A 16,011-nucleotide genomic window follows, 5' to 3' on the forward strand; every position below is an offset into this window, starting at 1 on the left:
TGTACGATGTGAATCTAAATTTAGTTTAAGTGCAGATTCGTTCATACGACACAAAGACACCATTTTGTTTCCTCACGATACGTATTCATACGACACGCAAACACTAACTCCGATCCTAATAAAAGGACGAATGCTTCGGTTATTGTAGGAAAATATGTACCAAATATCGTCGTCACAATCGGCTCGGGGCGCTAATTTGTCTTTGCTGCATTTTATGAAATTTGTCTTCAATGTGTAATTTGTCTTGCTTATTTTGTGTTATTTTAACATATTTTGATCAGTATATTACAAATTAACACATATATAAATCGGTTAATCACACTTTAAGTAATATCAGTTTTGGTGTTGTCTAATTTATCATAGTTTATACCATCCCCTATGATTGCTGCTATTAGTGATTATGATGACGGTGATGATTATTATGGTTATGACGATGACGACGATGAAGACGACGACGACGAAGACGACGTCGTCGACAACGACGACGACGATGACGATGACAATGACGATGGTGATGGTGATGAGGACGATTATGGTGATGATGATGATGATGATGATGATGATGATGATGATGATGATGATGATGGTGATGGTGATGATGATGATGATGATGCTGATGCTGATGCTGCTGCTGCTGCTGATGATGATGGTGATGGTGATGATAATTTTGATGATTATGGTAATGACGTTGACGATGATGACGATGATGATCATGCTTATGATGATGATGATGATCATGATGATGATTATGATAATCATAATTATCACCATGATCAAGATGGTGAAGATGCTTTTGTTTCAGGTATTATGGCTCTAGCGGGGTGCATAGTGTTCGCATCCGAGACCATTGCGGGCTATTACTATCACGTGGGGTTCGCGTTGTGTATCGTGGCCGGATTGATAAGCATAATCAGCGGGATACTTTACTTGTTAGCTAGAAAGGACACGCAGGACATGCAGGACATTCAATTCACGCGGTTCGCTTGAAAACTTGTGAAACTAGTGAATTTGCGCTATTTATACTTAACTATATATTCATATAGTTTTGTTCATCCAGAAAAATACTATTTAACTACAATTTTTAGTTGATCGATGTATAAGAATGTATAATGTCATTGTTAACATGCGTTTTGGAGAGCCGTTGTATATTCTATTTTGTTACATAAATTTCTCTTTCAATTTTTTGGTCAAGCATTAAGGTTTCTTTTTTTTAGTTGACACATCTATTTTGAAGTTAGTTGTCGCTTCATGTATATTTTCTTCACTTAAATGAAAATGGAAACTTATGATGAGTTACGGGCTGGATTTTAAAAGTGGCTATATCCGGGTGCAGGATTAACGGTTTTTCAGGGGTTTTCACACGGGCTGAACAGAATAAAAACACACCGTTAAGAACTTAATAAGTATTGAAATACATTTAAAAAAATATTTTGTGCATAAAAGACTGTTTTTCTTCCAGTGTGTGCCGATATCTTAAGATTTAAGAATAAATGCTTAAATACGTCTGAAATCGGTGCCAAACGTTCACGTTGCGTGAAGCATAAGCGCGTACATGAATGCTGTACACAGGCCAAGAACACAAGGCTTATTAAATAACGTTATTCTGATGTATTTCATATCGCCATAAGCAGCATAAAAAGTGTCTTTATGAAGTTGAAATTCTTACCGGTGTGTTAAAATCCATACAGGTTTAATTGTGAACCCCACAACGTCACGTGAGTCTGCACCCTGTATATGCTGATCGAGTTAAAAATCGATAAATAAAACGCTTATTAACATAAATCGTAACATTATTATCTTACATTTAAATAAGAAATCGACTTTGCATGAACGGTCTTAATAATATTTCTCAGATACCAAAAAGTCCTTGCCTTTCCATTAAAGAGCCATTGCTACATACTACTTAATGATTTTTCATTGACCTCATCGCGATGAATTATGTTTTCTTGAGATTTCACACAAGGTGTTTCGCCCGACCATATGTACTGTAGCAGCTTTAATAACAGGAGTTTCTTCAAGAGGAATGCCTTATTTCATGTCTTAACCTGCACTAATAGACAAACATATTATTATTACAGGCGATTTAAAGTGATATAAGTCGCATCTAGCATTATATAGGTGTCTATCGCAACCGTTGTTAATTTTTGGTGTTTTCACTTCACATACACTTATATTTGTTAATGCAGCATCAACATACTAAAACAATATCCCGGAAAGAGAAAAATGATAATGCATTTGAATATCAACCGTACTTTCGTTTTGACGTATGTTTTGGTTAGTTCAAAATCTAGTGCACACCGCGGAAACTTATGACAATTCTGAAATTGTGAATAAATTTACCTTCGTGTCTCTCTCAACCACATCTTTGGCCATACTTCTTCAAAGATATGTTATAAATGAGGTGTCAGTGAATTGACTTAAAGACTCAAATCGTTTCTCTTTCGTAAATACGCGGCAGTTCCGCTCGGCTAGTTAAGCTTACAGGACTGGGTTAGTCACGTAAACTATCGAATATAATATATATGTTTATAAACAACTGGTAGCAAGATGAGTTTCAGATAACATTCAGTTACCACATTTTAACTAACTCTTTTGACCTGTTCATTCTCTTCAGCTAAATTCAACAGTGAAAAATGCGTCTAATATCACTCTAAACTTCCACCTGACATTTAAAACGTCTCATATTCATCCTCAATTAAAAAGCACATTGTAGATAGAATTACCTTAAACGCGTATTAAAAATGTCTTTATTTCAAAGATTGTAGAAAGGGTAGTCAGTAGTCGTCTACAAGATAATTTGACACAGAAAAATCTTCACGAAAAACATGTATAGTAGCTCGGAGAATTAGCATAAAAATCTTGCAAATCTGTAAGCAAGCATGAAATTTTGCATGAACACTCAGTTTGATATGCACTTTTGATAGAAATCGTTAGCCATTCAAAAATTCAAAATGGCGGTCATTTTCTAGATGTCCGCCATTTCCGATTCAGAGAATCTTTAATTCTCATGTTTGTATTTTATGCATTATTTTATGAATACAACATGTTTGTTGATTGTGTTTGCACCATGATACCGAAATAAATCTATCTATCTATACAGCCATGTTGGGTATATCTTAAGCAGCTGTGCGTACAAATTGTGCAAATCCTCAATTTAGCATGACATTTGGTATAAACACTAAGTTTGATACACACTTTTGATAAACTCCTTAAGTAAGTCAAACATTCAAAATGGCGTCCAGTTACAAGATGGCCGCCATTTCTGGTCTCAATTTATGTGTACAAGTTGGGCAGCTTACATAATTATGCAAAATAATCTAGAACATCAGTAATGAAACATGCAATTCGGTATGAACACTCAGTTTGATGAGCGTTTTTAATAACAACCTTTGAGCCACCCGAAGATAGAAGATGGTGTCGATTTTTTTTCAATATGGCAGCCGTTTCCGGTCTCAGTATTGATATCCAAGTTGAGTTTATCTTAAAATAGTAGTATTTGGTTATTTTTGACATGATTATTAGTGTATGAGACAATCAACGCTTGTAGAGCTTAGAGTTATATATATATATATATATATATATATATATATATATATATATATATATATATATATATATATATATATATATATATATATATATATATATATATATATATATATATATATATATATATACACTACGTCTAGCGCGATTTCTGCCTAAAACACAGTCCCACCGTAGACAATTTTTTGCAAGCGTGGACAATCACCGTGATCAGAAGGTGAAACATCATGATAAAATCGCGGTGACAGTGGGTGAGCACCGCGGGCGTTATCGGGAAATCGGTCACACGGTTGACCACCGCGGCCTCGGTGGTTCGCGGTGAAATACAGGTAAATGTGATAGGACATGTATATTTCGATATTGCAGACCAGCGCGTGTGTGACACACACAGTTATAATAGTACCGAACAAAGTCATTATTAAAAGAAAGTTTTTTAAGCTGTTACTGCAATATATTCTATGAGTCAAATAAAGTTTTAACTCAGCTTGAATAAACACATTATTGATTAACGGTAGGAAATTGAATGTGATCAAAACTCCTACAAAACAAACACACAAACCATATCAAAAAACTATTAGATAAGTATAATTAAGCATAGCCGAGTAATATTCTTTGATAAATAACTATCTTTAACAACAATTTGGCATACCTACATTTACATAACCGTTTTGAAAAATTCTGCTAACCAATAGCGATTTTCAGCTAACATTATATTTTGAAACCAATTAATAGTATTTTTGGAAAATCCTTGTTAACGTTTTGAGTAGTTCGTGAAAAAATATGATTGTTTTTTAAATGTATAACTAAGTGAAAGGTAATGTAAGTTGAATAATTCGCATAGTGAACGAATTGGAAAGTATATGTCTCTTAGGAATGTTGTCATTTAAAACTGGAACATTAACCATGCAAAAATCTAATTGATTGTGTCGGAAACAATTCATAGCTGTGGCCAATATGTATCCTGCTGAATAGTAAACATATGAGATGTCACAGTATTAGTCAGTAATATTGCTACAGCCAAACAGTTGCAGTTGGTTTTTTAGAAATCATTGTACGCACATCCTGCTCTGATTACATTAATCAGTTCTAGACTACGGAATCAAAATCACGACAATTCAAGTTTTACATTGATACTGTTAATATATGGATGTTTAGGTGACGCGTAATGCAACATGATACACATAATAAACCTGGTGCAACTACTTGACTTGTTATTTAATTTCAGTCATGACGATGTTTCAAATGATTATGTACCTTAGTGTCTCTTTCCCACCCTATCTGAGTCATTTCATCAATCCTCTTTTTAGTCTCATTGGTCCAGTGTGACATGGTGGCTATATGTTATCTTATTTTATACGCTGGTATGGAAAATGTTAGTTTTATGATAACCCTCTGAACAGAGCAGGAGGCTGTTTTAATAGAATTTGCAGAAGGGGGCAATATCAAAGTGAGACATAATAGAGTACTACATGAAAGACCCAAGTCCCATGTTCATGATCACAATACAGGTTGGGAAAAGTTCTTCCTTATTTATTCCCTTGTAATGTGTATTCTTTATATGCAAATTGTAAGCAAGTCATTACATTATTTCTCCACAGTCATTAATCTGATGAATGGTAATGGTATTTACATAGACAGACAGACAGAAAGACAGATAATTTATTCAGACTTATACAAAGTACATTGTCTTAATACTTACATATACACATTTGTTACATATAAATAGTATTATGGTTCATGTCATTGAATTTACATGTTCTGAATATTTTACATTAAGTGTTTAATATATGTGAACTACATAAACCAATTCCAAAAATAAATCATGCAAATAAAACGATATTCATATTGACATAAATAGAAACAAGATGAAACTATATATCTATCTATCAACTTTTCACTGTCGAATATATTATACGAAAGAGGAAAACGGTATCTCGAATGTGAATAATATACGATGAGTGACTGTGGTAACGTTTACATGTAACAAACAATTTAAGATATGTTAATGGGCTTTTGTATAGAAACAATTGTGAAGGACAATGATATATGTCATGTTTGCTTTATATCAAACGCAGGTGTAAGATAGACAACAATGCGCCTTGCGTTTCATTAAACATCATCACATCCTAGTTTTCAGTTACAAGGCAATATCCAGTTGCCAAACCTCTGTTTAACAGTGTAAAGGCTATGACGGTATTTGGTAGGTATTTGTTGACGCGCTATTTCATGGTTATGATCACTTATAGTAATAGCGCTAATCCGTTTGTTTGTTAGATATAGTATTTAATTAAAAGCACGTGTTATACGAATTTACACACACATCTGTTTAAACGGCTTGTTACTGACCTTGTACGATGAGCATTGTTATCAGAACACAGGTTGAACGTCATCAAATTGACACGATTTGATTCCAAGATGTAGTGCATTTTCGACAAAAAGCAACAAAGACAGCATACAAACGTAGTTTACCAGTATTAAATTCAAGTGCTCATGACGCCATGATTAATATGTTAAACGTTGAACATAATGTTCATCCCCGATTAAACTGCAGAGTCGTATAGAATGCCATGATTAATACGTAAAACGTTGTACATAATGTTTATCCCCGATTAAACTGCAGAGTCGTAGAGAAAACAGACACCTAAATTGCGCGAGTTTAGAATGTTGATTTCAATGTGGTGGTTTTACATGTCGCGATGTGGTTTTGGAATTCGCATTCTTATCGCATGTAGATATAATCAGTTTCAATACGACAAATATGTTAGTGATACTTTTATTCAGCCATGAAACCATTTTATGGTGCATGCTTCATTTATAATGGCTATATAACACGCATATATAGTAACATTATGTCACAGTAAAACCGCAGCTTTTACATATTAAATATCGTAAACACATTGTACCGATACATTTTTATTTAACCACTTTAGATACCCAGTCTTTTTCATAAAATCTATCAATAAGAAGTTTATTGTTATTTTAACAATTTGTGGGTGAATGTGCAGAATCTTAATCCGCCCATTGATTTGACGTCATTGAAGATGTATATATAAAACCAATCAATCGACATAATTGATAGCTCGTATATTCATAGAATGCTTCAAACTATACATATCAACCATTTATCGGCGTAATGCTACTGGTAATGTTAGTGTGCTGGTGACTGACAAGAGCTGAAAATTATAGTATCCAAGTGATAGAATAGCCGAGCAAACGGTCTTGAGGTAATTCTTGATTATGAAAGTCTTCAAATGTTTAGTCACATAGCAATAACTGTTCAAAATCAATCGGGAAACCTCTATCATCACAAACAAGAATACAACAAGAAAACAAAACCCATGAACGGTCGATGTATAAAAAATTATGCGGCCGACATTTTGGAAATAAATGGCCGCCTTGTTATTTTGTTTGGTGGCTAACGTTTTTTTTTTGAAAGAGCACAAATTAAAGTACATTCATTGAAAGTTTGGTGCTTGCTTACAAGTTTGCAATATTGTTCTGAGAAATGGACCTAAATCTCCAAGCTATAGGCAAATATTTTACAGAAACGGCTTGATTTGAAGTTAGAATCAGATGTTGATACTATACTATGGTTTAGTGCCCCTAAATTCGTGCTTTTATTACCCGTTTATTTTCGTATCGCAACAGTACCGACTGTTATGTAAAACTTATTTTAATTGACAATAAAATAAATGATAACTCAAAACATGACAACAAAATGTAATATATTTATTAGCAGATATATATTCCAAAATAAACAATTGTATACTATATTTTCTTTAAATGGAATAATAAGACAACGCATATGCACAATAATACCGTTATGTGGTCGTTAATACATTCGCATAATATGTGCGAAATAACGCTCTAGCTATATATTTGGCCAAATAAAATGTAAACACAAACAACACGAGGAAACCAAACAAATCGTTTTTTTTTTTAAGAATGCTACCTAGCACGACATTATAAATGCAGTCCTGCGTAGGAGAGTTGAGGAAAATTATTTGTTTATACATGTACATATATAAACGCAATTAAGCTCAACAATATTAACCTGACCATCAATATTAACCTGGTCATCGCGAACTTCCTTAGCCCTGGACTTAAAGCTTGGATTGGTTCCTACATTCGCATTCGGCTTCATTCGTGCAAGAAGTTAATGAGGCCATAATTGTATTTTTAGTAAGGTGTGCTACAATAGTTCCAGCACGGAAGCTAATAAAGTCGTTCTAGCGGTATTTTAACCCATTTATGCCTAGTGGACTCTCCCATCCTTCTAAATTAGATCAATTTATTTCCAAAATTAGGAATGTCTAGTATATTTATTTCTATAATTAGAATATTTCTTACAGAAATTCCTTCAAGCAAACAGCGCAGACCCTGATGATGAGACGCCGCATCATGCGGCGTCTCATCTGGGTCTACGCTGTTTGCCAAGGCTTTTTTTCTAGACGCTAGGCATAAATGGGTTAATAGATGCATGCATAGAAGTCAAAGCCATGCTAATTTTAGCGAGTTTTAATACTATTTATCGCAAGTATTGAAAACGTTATTTGTAACCCCTTTGCCATATCTTTACCCAAATAACAAAACAAAATCAACACAGAACTAAAACATCAACGAATATCCTACGATTATGAGCCTTAATTTCCAATCACTAAACAAAAAAAACAAACAAGAGCTAGACATTATTATAGAATCTACTTATCCCGGTGTAATAATTGGAACGGAAGCTTGATCCGACTGTTTCGTCATATGAATTCTTTTCCCATGATAAATTCAAAGTATACAAGAGAGACTGAGAGCCAAACAGGAAAGGTCAATGCCATGGCGGTGTACTTGTTGCAGTTAATAATAAAGTTCTGTCCTCAGAGACAATGGCACAGCAACCAGATTGCGAGATAGTCTGGGCTGAAATTATTATCAAAAACTAAAGAAACAAATTAATTGGTTCTTTTTACAGACCACAACCAAACGATAACACATCACTTTAAACTCTTAACATATCCATTAGAAGAATAAATACAAATTCTAAATATCTTTATATACTAAGTGGAGATTAAACAGATTGAATTTCTTAGTCACACATTCTCAAATATAAGTGGTTGTGTGGAACAGTTTGATATATAAGATCATCATGAGCTTTAGAGAAGTGATAAATTTCTATTGAAAATATATTTGCTTTCTGTCTTTGTTCCTTTAATATAGTGCTTTGCCTTTATACCACTTTCGGTGTATACACATATTTAATATTTGTTTTTAGCGTGAATTGTTATGAACACACTGTATAATGCTTTGAATGCAAGGAATGCTTGTTTTGAGCTTTGAATGCGTTTGCACGAATATGAATTATTACACGTGAATTATAATTGTCATAAATGTTATTGTACGTGTCAAATTATCTTTTTGATTAGCATTACTTCTGGTTTGAACTGGGAATTCAATTATGGTATCATTTTAATTAAATTCGCTGTGTAACAACGACCATCTGTAAAAATAAACACAACACCATCAGCATTGTGTGTAACCTTTGCAGCTCACGACGGTGAAAATAAAACTCATACTGTACCCGCAAATGGCGCAATGCCATGTGTCTAAGCGAGTGTTATTGTGAGAAATTGGATACTTATTGGACATAATTTCACGTGAAATGGTTAGTATTATTGTTGCATTATGATTTGTGAATGTTTGTATGCAGTTTGAAATATCACATCAATAAAACATGACTTAATTGTTGGTTTAAACAGTGTTGAACATGGGAAAAACCCTGTTACTATAAATAGCAAATATCAAAGCAGACGGCCGTTGACATTTCATTATTTACTTTTTATTAATTGTTTCAATTGGTAGTTTTTAAATGAAATAATAAAAAAATGATTGTTAGAACAAACCAGCTTCATCGCTGTCCAATCCTCCAATAATCCCATTGAAGGATGCAGAATCTTCCTGCCGTAACCCAAATTCGACGACACCTAAATTCGACGATCTTTTGTTTTTATCGCGTTATCGGAATTCACGCGAGATTTAAAAGGTGATGGTCGTTTATGTTTTTCCCGCGGTCTACTTCCGCTTTACGCTCCTGATGATTTCCAAAAATAATAGAGATTTCTTATATTTTTCAACGAATTTGCTCTGATAATTACTTTTCTTCACTTCTGACTAATAATGTCTAGATATGTACCCGTTTTCTTACTGAAATGGTTCGTAGTACACTGCATTCTCTGCTATTGATAGTAAAGATAGTAAAAATCACGTGATATGACGTCACTCGCTCAACACTTGCAAAATATACGGAAAGCATAATTGAGTAATTAATTTAGAACACGAAGCACATAATTGGCAATTAAGGGTATTTTCGTTATATATAAAAAAAATCAGAAAACTGATACAAAAAGAGGCCCATATAAAACATCTGATTATGACCCCATAAAGATAGTTCAGTGGGGACAATGTGACACTTGAAACAAGTGGGTCCACTTGACGTTCTGCTTAAGAGTGAAAGTACTCAGACTCAGTAATCATAGTTTTCTCTGTCCCACATGTTGCAAAGCAGGAGAGTGATTAATAACTATTAAACACCTACCTAAATAAGTCAATTTAGTTTAAGTAATCAACGTTTGACTTTTACAATTCATTTTATTGAAAATTGCTGTATAGCCCAACATGTATTGACCTCTATGATGAAAAGAACATCCACCAATCAAAATCGTCGAATTTAGGTGACCTTTCATTCACACTGGAAGTGAGTGATATGCCGCCATTTATGTTGTCAAGTTACGATAAAATGTTTGTTCATCGACTTGGAATCAATCCAAAGTAATAAAAACTGAGTTCATAGTTAATGACTGTGTGATTTAACAGTTCAATATTGCTTTCATTTACTTGTTATTGCTAAGCGTATCTGTAACATCGTCGAATTTAGGTTACACCCGGATACATTTTGGCAATCCGAAATTTCTGTTCATCGGCGACAGCTGTCAGTGTCAGGGTCCCTCCGCCCGTTTTACGCCGTTCTTACTTTTCACTGGTAACTGCTGCCTTACTCTCTCTTTTCAAGTTTTGCCACTTATTACTGCATTCATCCGCAGTTCTAAGTGCAATTCATTGTGCAGAAATATCTTCAGCTATTTTTGTCCACATATCTTTTTTCATTTTATTACTTAGAGTGTTTGAACATTTATTAGTTAATATTAAAAATGTTTTCTCATCTTTTACCAGCTCTTCCAATTTTAATATTTCTGTACTGCTTAAGTTAATGCTCCTTTTCTTTCTTTTTATTTCAGGTGAAGATGCGTCTGCTTGGGATGCCATTTTGGAATTGGATAACAGGAACAGGAAGTGGAAATTTGGAATGGATTGTGGGATTTAACATGGATGTTAAAGTCCTAACGCTGCGTTAATTAACGCTAGCGTTAAAACTTGTTGAGCAACATGAAGTTAACGGCTGATTAAATTACGCATTAGATATAAGCAAAGCTACCAATATTTGTGTTGTAGATGAACGGTTTCATAACGACCATTATATCGCTCGATTTGTCACTGTCGTCTCGGATACTACTTTAAAGTAGGTATATAATATATAACTTTTAATTATTTCCACTGCTTTATTTAGAGCATGGATCGATTATAATTAACAATTGTTATGTTCATTAAAATTAAAATAGATCTATAAAACACACCATGACCAAATTTTAACATTAAAAATGCAATAGGTTTTACATGTTAAGTTATTGTTTTAATTTATCAGGTTTTACCTACCGTTCTCGGGTTATCTTCTACGGAAGATCGAGTTAAGCTTTTTAGACCACGTAGACACGATTTATCTAATACAAAGGGAACACAAATTGTGATATGAATGAGGACTACGCTTTTGAGATAAGCGGCATTTTAAGGATATGTATAAACTTTGGAGTCGTGAGAACAGCATGTTTTGGTAGAAGTGGTGAACAAATAGACAGAGGGAGTTGTTGTATTGTTAAGTTGAAGCGGATGCAATCTTAAGAATTTTACGACTGTTAACGTTTTAATGAATGTATATTTAGCAACAGGAAAAGTATATTGTTGGATTATATTGTTTGTGTCTATTATAGGAAATTTTGAATTATTTCCTGCTTGTTCTTTGGGCATTAGGAACCGAGAGCGGGATTGAAAGCACGAGCGGGGTCGTTGTTAGAAGTACCAAATACGTTGTATGTATTTTTTTTACTAGTTTCATCACAATTTCCAATTATTAATAGCATGTATGTATGTTTCCCTGATCATGTTCAATGTATATTGTAGTGACTTGGAATTATTTACTTTTTATTATTACTTTCTATTTTAGGACGGAAACCAAAGCTCTGATCGTCATCTACTATGTACATGTACAAGAACAATGAAATATATATACTTTTATTTTGACTATGACAAGTGAAGAACTTACTTAAAGTTTGAAATGCACGCTATTTACTGCAGGAATGTCATGTTTCAAATCATACATAAAAAAAGTGCGTGAAATACAGTTGGTTTATTTTGTTGACGATGGCTCGTAACAGGCGCAGCAAACGCAAACATACAACAAGGAAAGAGAAGAATGCTTGTACAATATCCCATGTTGTGGCAGGTTTTTCGACAGATGATAAAGAATTCTCAGGGAGACTTTCACTTGTTCTTGATAAATTAGCCGTCAATGAACATTTAATACAGTTTAGAAGGAGAACAATGTTATCTTATGAACGGGAAATGACACTGAAAGACAAAGCACTTGGGGGTAACAGACAAACTTATATATTCGGAAGTCAAATCGAGGGAACTACAACAGCTGGAATGAAGTCTGACGTAGACCACTTATTTCGTTTTAATATGTTTCGTTTGTTTCTTGATTCAGAAACCCCCCCAATTCAGCCGCATGATCACCAAGTCGTGATAAAGGTGAGCACACAAGCCTGTGCTTCACAGTACTGTTGTTTAACAATGATTGAACCATCAACACAAGCAATGCGTTTTAAACAATTAGATCCAGATGGGGATCCTGTTGATCTCGTTAATTTTTTTCATATTAATATTGATTGGAGGAGAACTGACGGTAAGATTGGACATACAATTATGTTCGATGCCCTAAACCATCTTCCAGAAATACTTCAGCAAGCAAAAAGACACGGACCTGCAGAAAGTATATATAATATGGATAGCGTTTACGCGTGTTACTGCAACAGTCTTCCTAAGCAATGCAAGTTCGTTTTCGAAAGGCCTCGTCCCGGTCACTGGCCTACGAAGAAGACGTTGAACAAAGCCAAGAAATATGGCGTCTTTATTGTTCCACAGGGTCCCCCCAAAAATACGAACATATGCACGAAAGATGATTTTGATTATCAATGGCGAATTTCAACAAATCTCACTGAGCGGCTATTAATGTTCAGTTTAGATACAGTACATATGAAAGCATATGTCCTGACAAAGATGATTAGAAAAGAGTTGTTTGTGCCAGAATATCGAGACAGGCTGAGTACATTTCATTTTAAAACAGCCCTTTTATTTGCGGTCGAGAACACCCGACCTGATGAATGGACGGAGGACAATCTTATCAAGTGTGTCAAGAACATACTTGCAACTTTGAGGCGCTTCTTGAAACGACGCTATTGTCCACACTTCACTATAGAGAATGTTAATCTTTTTGATGGGAAAATTGAGAGACGCGAATTTCCGAAATTGGTGGATAAGATTACATGTGTCAGTAATTCACTTCGCACAAAGATCGAAAATATACAAATGGACAACATTGGAAAGACGCTTATTGAGTTCAGTACCGCAAACAATGAGCGCAACCGAACTTTCACGAATAATTCAGCACTATTAAAAGCCGTATTAAGTATTTCTTATACTTCGGCACACTATTTTTATGGGTTTGAATTTTCAGACAAACCTGTCAATGAGAGAATGGTTTTAATTGAAATCGAACAGACACGCTTAGAAAACTATTATCGCGCTCCGTTAGAGAAATACAGAAAATATGACTATGCATTATATGACCTCATTTCAACTCTTGCTTGTATGGGTGCTTCGGCGTATTTAGAACAGAAGACTAAAGGACTTGAATTCAATCACGCCGGCATCAATAGAGCTAGGAAAATGTATTCCCTATCTCTAGAGTCTGATATCATTGGTAACTACATGCGATATGCTTCTTTTCTTTTCTGCAATAGAGAATATGATGAAGCTTGTATATATTTTGACTTGATTGAAAAACAGATAGAAGAAGATAAAACTTCTAATCTCATTTTCCAGTTTTTTGTTTCTCCATCGGAGTCATTAGCATTGCAGATAGCAAAGCAGTCACACAAACAGTCATTTAAGCAAATATGGTCTGTATTTTTGATATTCAGACCAGCAGAGGCGATGTGTGTTCCTGAATTCCTGCGTTATGAAATGTACCGAGCGAGTTTCGGGGACTCTACTTCTGGTTTTTCGTTCCCATTTTATAGCCGTTTTGGCTGCATTTGTGTGCAAATCGAACCCTATCTCTACTATCTACAGTACGTGACATACAGGAAACTTCACAAAGAACTTCAACAGTCGAAAGCTTTGATGAAATTATCGACATATACTGAAATTATTAAACCCACACGATTGATATCAGAATGTGACGAACTCTTCCTGACATTTGCTCACTTTGATACCTCTTTAAACATGCTAGGGCACTGCTTAGAACTGGAGCAGAAGTTGAAATCGGCGTGGAAGACTTACACAACGTCTTTACATATGGTACCCGACGACAATGCGTCCCTCCTGCACATAATTCGACTTCTTTGGAAAGCCTTTAAACGTCAGCGGATTATTGGACATTCTTACAATATTTTCGAACTGCCCAAACAAACCAGTTTACTCCTGGACGTGTTATGCGACTTAAACCAGAGTTAACACTGACGATGATTAATAACCTCACATACCCCTTTGACACGGATGCTTAGGTTTGACAATGAGTGCAGTTGTTATAAACTTTTATTTTTAAAGTATGAAGTAACATGTTGATAGTAGAATCATATCATTCAACATTTGTTTAAAGGTGTTAAACACATTATAATTATTATTATTATTATTATTATTATTATTATTATTATTATTATTAGTGTATAAGATTGAACATTCCACTGCTCTTTTTTTGTATACGTATTACATTTTTCAAACTATTGAATGTGCAATAAATTTGTATCGAACCAAAGAAAGGTATGTTTAACTGGAGACACAAACTCGCGAATGGGACATTAAGCAAATTATATCGTTAATGATAGCTATATATGAGATACTGATTTTGATATTTACCCAGATATTGAAACCGTAATCCCACGCTCAACTTGTGACCCGATTTGGAGACTACCTTATAGATATATGCAAAGCTATCAATATTCGTATCGTGAATGAATAAAATAACGCCATTATATAGGCAAAATAATGTGCTATACACACAGGTAAAGGCTTGGTCAATTATGTATAAAATGCGCGTACCAATTTTTTTCATATTAATGTTAAAGTTAAGAATTTCAGAGAATTCACTATTATTTCTCTGACATTTGATTTCCGCACGAATAACGCTGTTTCAACAAGTAAACGTAGTCCACCTGTTTATTGTAAATGGAAATTGTCTCTAATATATTTCCTTAATTAAGTTTTGCACAGTGAGAATTAATATAATGAAATAACTACACAAAAAAACAAAATCAATAATATTAAAATGGTATTGTCCTATATTGATTAATTTAAACACTTGACCTAAAAATTTGTAGTAAAAAAACAAGAATACAATTTAAAAAAAGGAAAAAAGTAACCCTCAACAGGGCTCAAACCACTGACCCCTGGAGTCCTGGAGTAAAAAGTCTCCCGCCTAGACCGCTCGACCTTCCATGCTCCTGCTTAAAGCGAATGTATTTTTAGCTTGACTATAATATTTGAAATATATATAGTGGAGCTATCCTACTCACCCCGGCGTCGGCGTTTCTGTTAGCGTTAGATTTAGCGTTAGCGTGCAAATGTTAAAGTTTTCGTACTACCCCAATTATTTTCATTGTCCCTTGACATATTGCTTTCATATTTTGCATACTTGTTTACCATCATGAAACCCAACCTATAAACAAAAGCAGACAACTGTATCAAGCATTTTGACAGAATTATGGGCCCTTTTATACTTAGAATATGCATATTATTGATATATCTATGTTAAAGTTTGCGTACTACCCCAAATATTTCCTGTGTCCCTTGACATATTGCTTTCATATTTTGCATACTTGTTAACCATCATGTCCCCAACCTATAAACAAGAGCAGACAACTGTATCAAGCATTTTGACAGAATTATCGCCCCTTGTATTCTTAGAATATGCATATTATCGATAAAGCTATGTTAAAGTTTGCGTTCTACCCCAAATATTTACTGTGCCCCTTGACATATTGCTTTCATATTTTGCATACTTGTTTACCAGCATGACCCCAACCT

At 34.4% G+C, this 16,011-nt stretch overlaps 3 protein-coding genes across 6 annotated transcripts in view; all 3 read left to right on the plus strand.

Moving 5' to 3' along the window:
• The window catches only part of LOC127853811 (organic cation transporter protein-like), a 289,143-nt gene that overhangs the window by 31,016 nt on the left and 242,116 nt on the right, over positions 1–16,011 (plus strand). The gene's annotated exons all lie outside the window — the stretch shown is intronic.
• The window catches only part of LOC127853818 (uncharacterized), a 289,097-nt gene that overhangs the window by 7,397 nt on the left and 265,689 nt on the right, over positions 1–16,011 (plus strand). The window contains exon 3 of one of the 2 annotated variants that reach the window (XR_008036761.1): positions 803–2,401. Coding sequence is in view for 1 of the 2 variants with exons in the window: in XM_052388609.1 (XP_052244569.1) it covers positions 803–987 (185 nt within the window). In the remaining variant the exon portion in view is untranslated. Of the gene's footprint in view, positions 1–802; positions 3,066–16,011 lie in introns of those variants that run through there. The other variant, XM_052388609.1, reaches the window with a different exon arrangement.
• On the plus strand, positions 9,120–15,035 carry LOC127853806 (uncharacterized). 2 transcript variants are annotated; one of them, XM_052388587.1, is made up of 4 exons: positions 9,120–9,199; positions 10,830–11,110; positions 11,677–11,735; positions 11,870–15,035. In XM_052388587.1, the coding sequence occupies exon 4, from the start codon at positions 12,067–12,069 to the stop codon at positions 14,440–14,442; it is 2,376 nt and encodes a 791-aa protein (XP_052244547.1). In that variant the 5' UTR covers positions 9,120–9,199; positions 10,830–11,110; positions 11,677–11,735; positions 11,870–12,066; the 3' UTR covers positions 14,443–15,035. The 2 variants fall into 2 exon arrangements, with proteins under 2 accessions (XP_052244547.1, XP_052244546.1); XM_052388586.1 differs by lacking the exons at positions 9,120–9,199; positions 10,830–11,110 and having other exon boundaries at positions 11,378–11,735.

The sequence above is a fragment of the Dreissena polymorpha genome, chromosome 12, assembly GCF_020536995.1.
Source record: "Dreissena polymorpha isolate Duluth1 chromosome 12, UMN_Dpol_1.0, whole genome shotgun sequence".
Lineage (NCBI taxonomy): Eukaryota > Metazoa > Mollusca > Bivalvia > Myida > Dreissenidae > Dreissena > Dreissena polymorpha.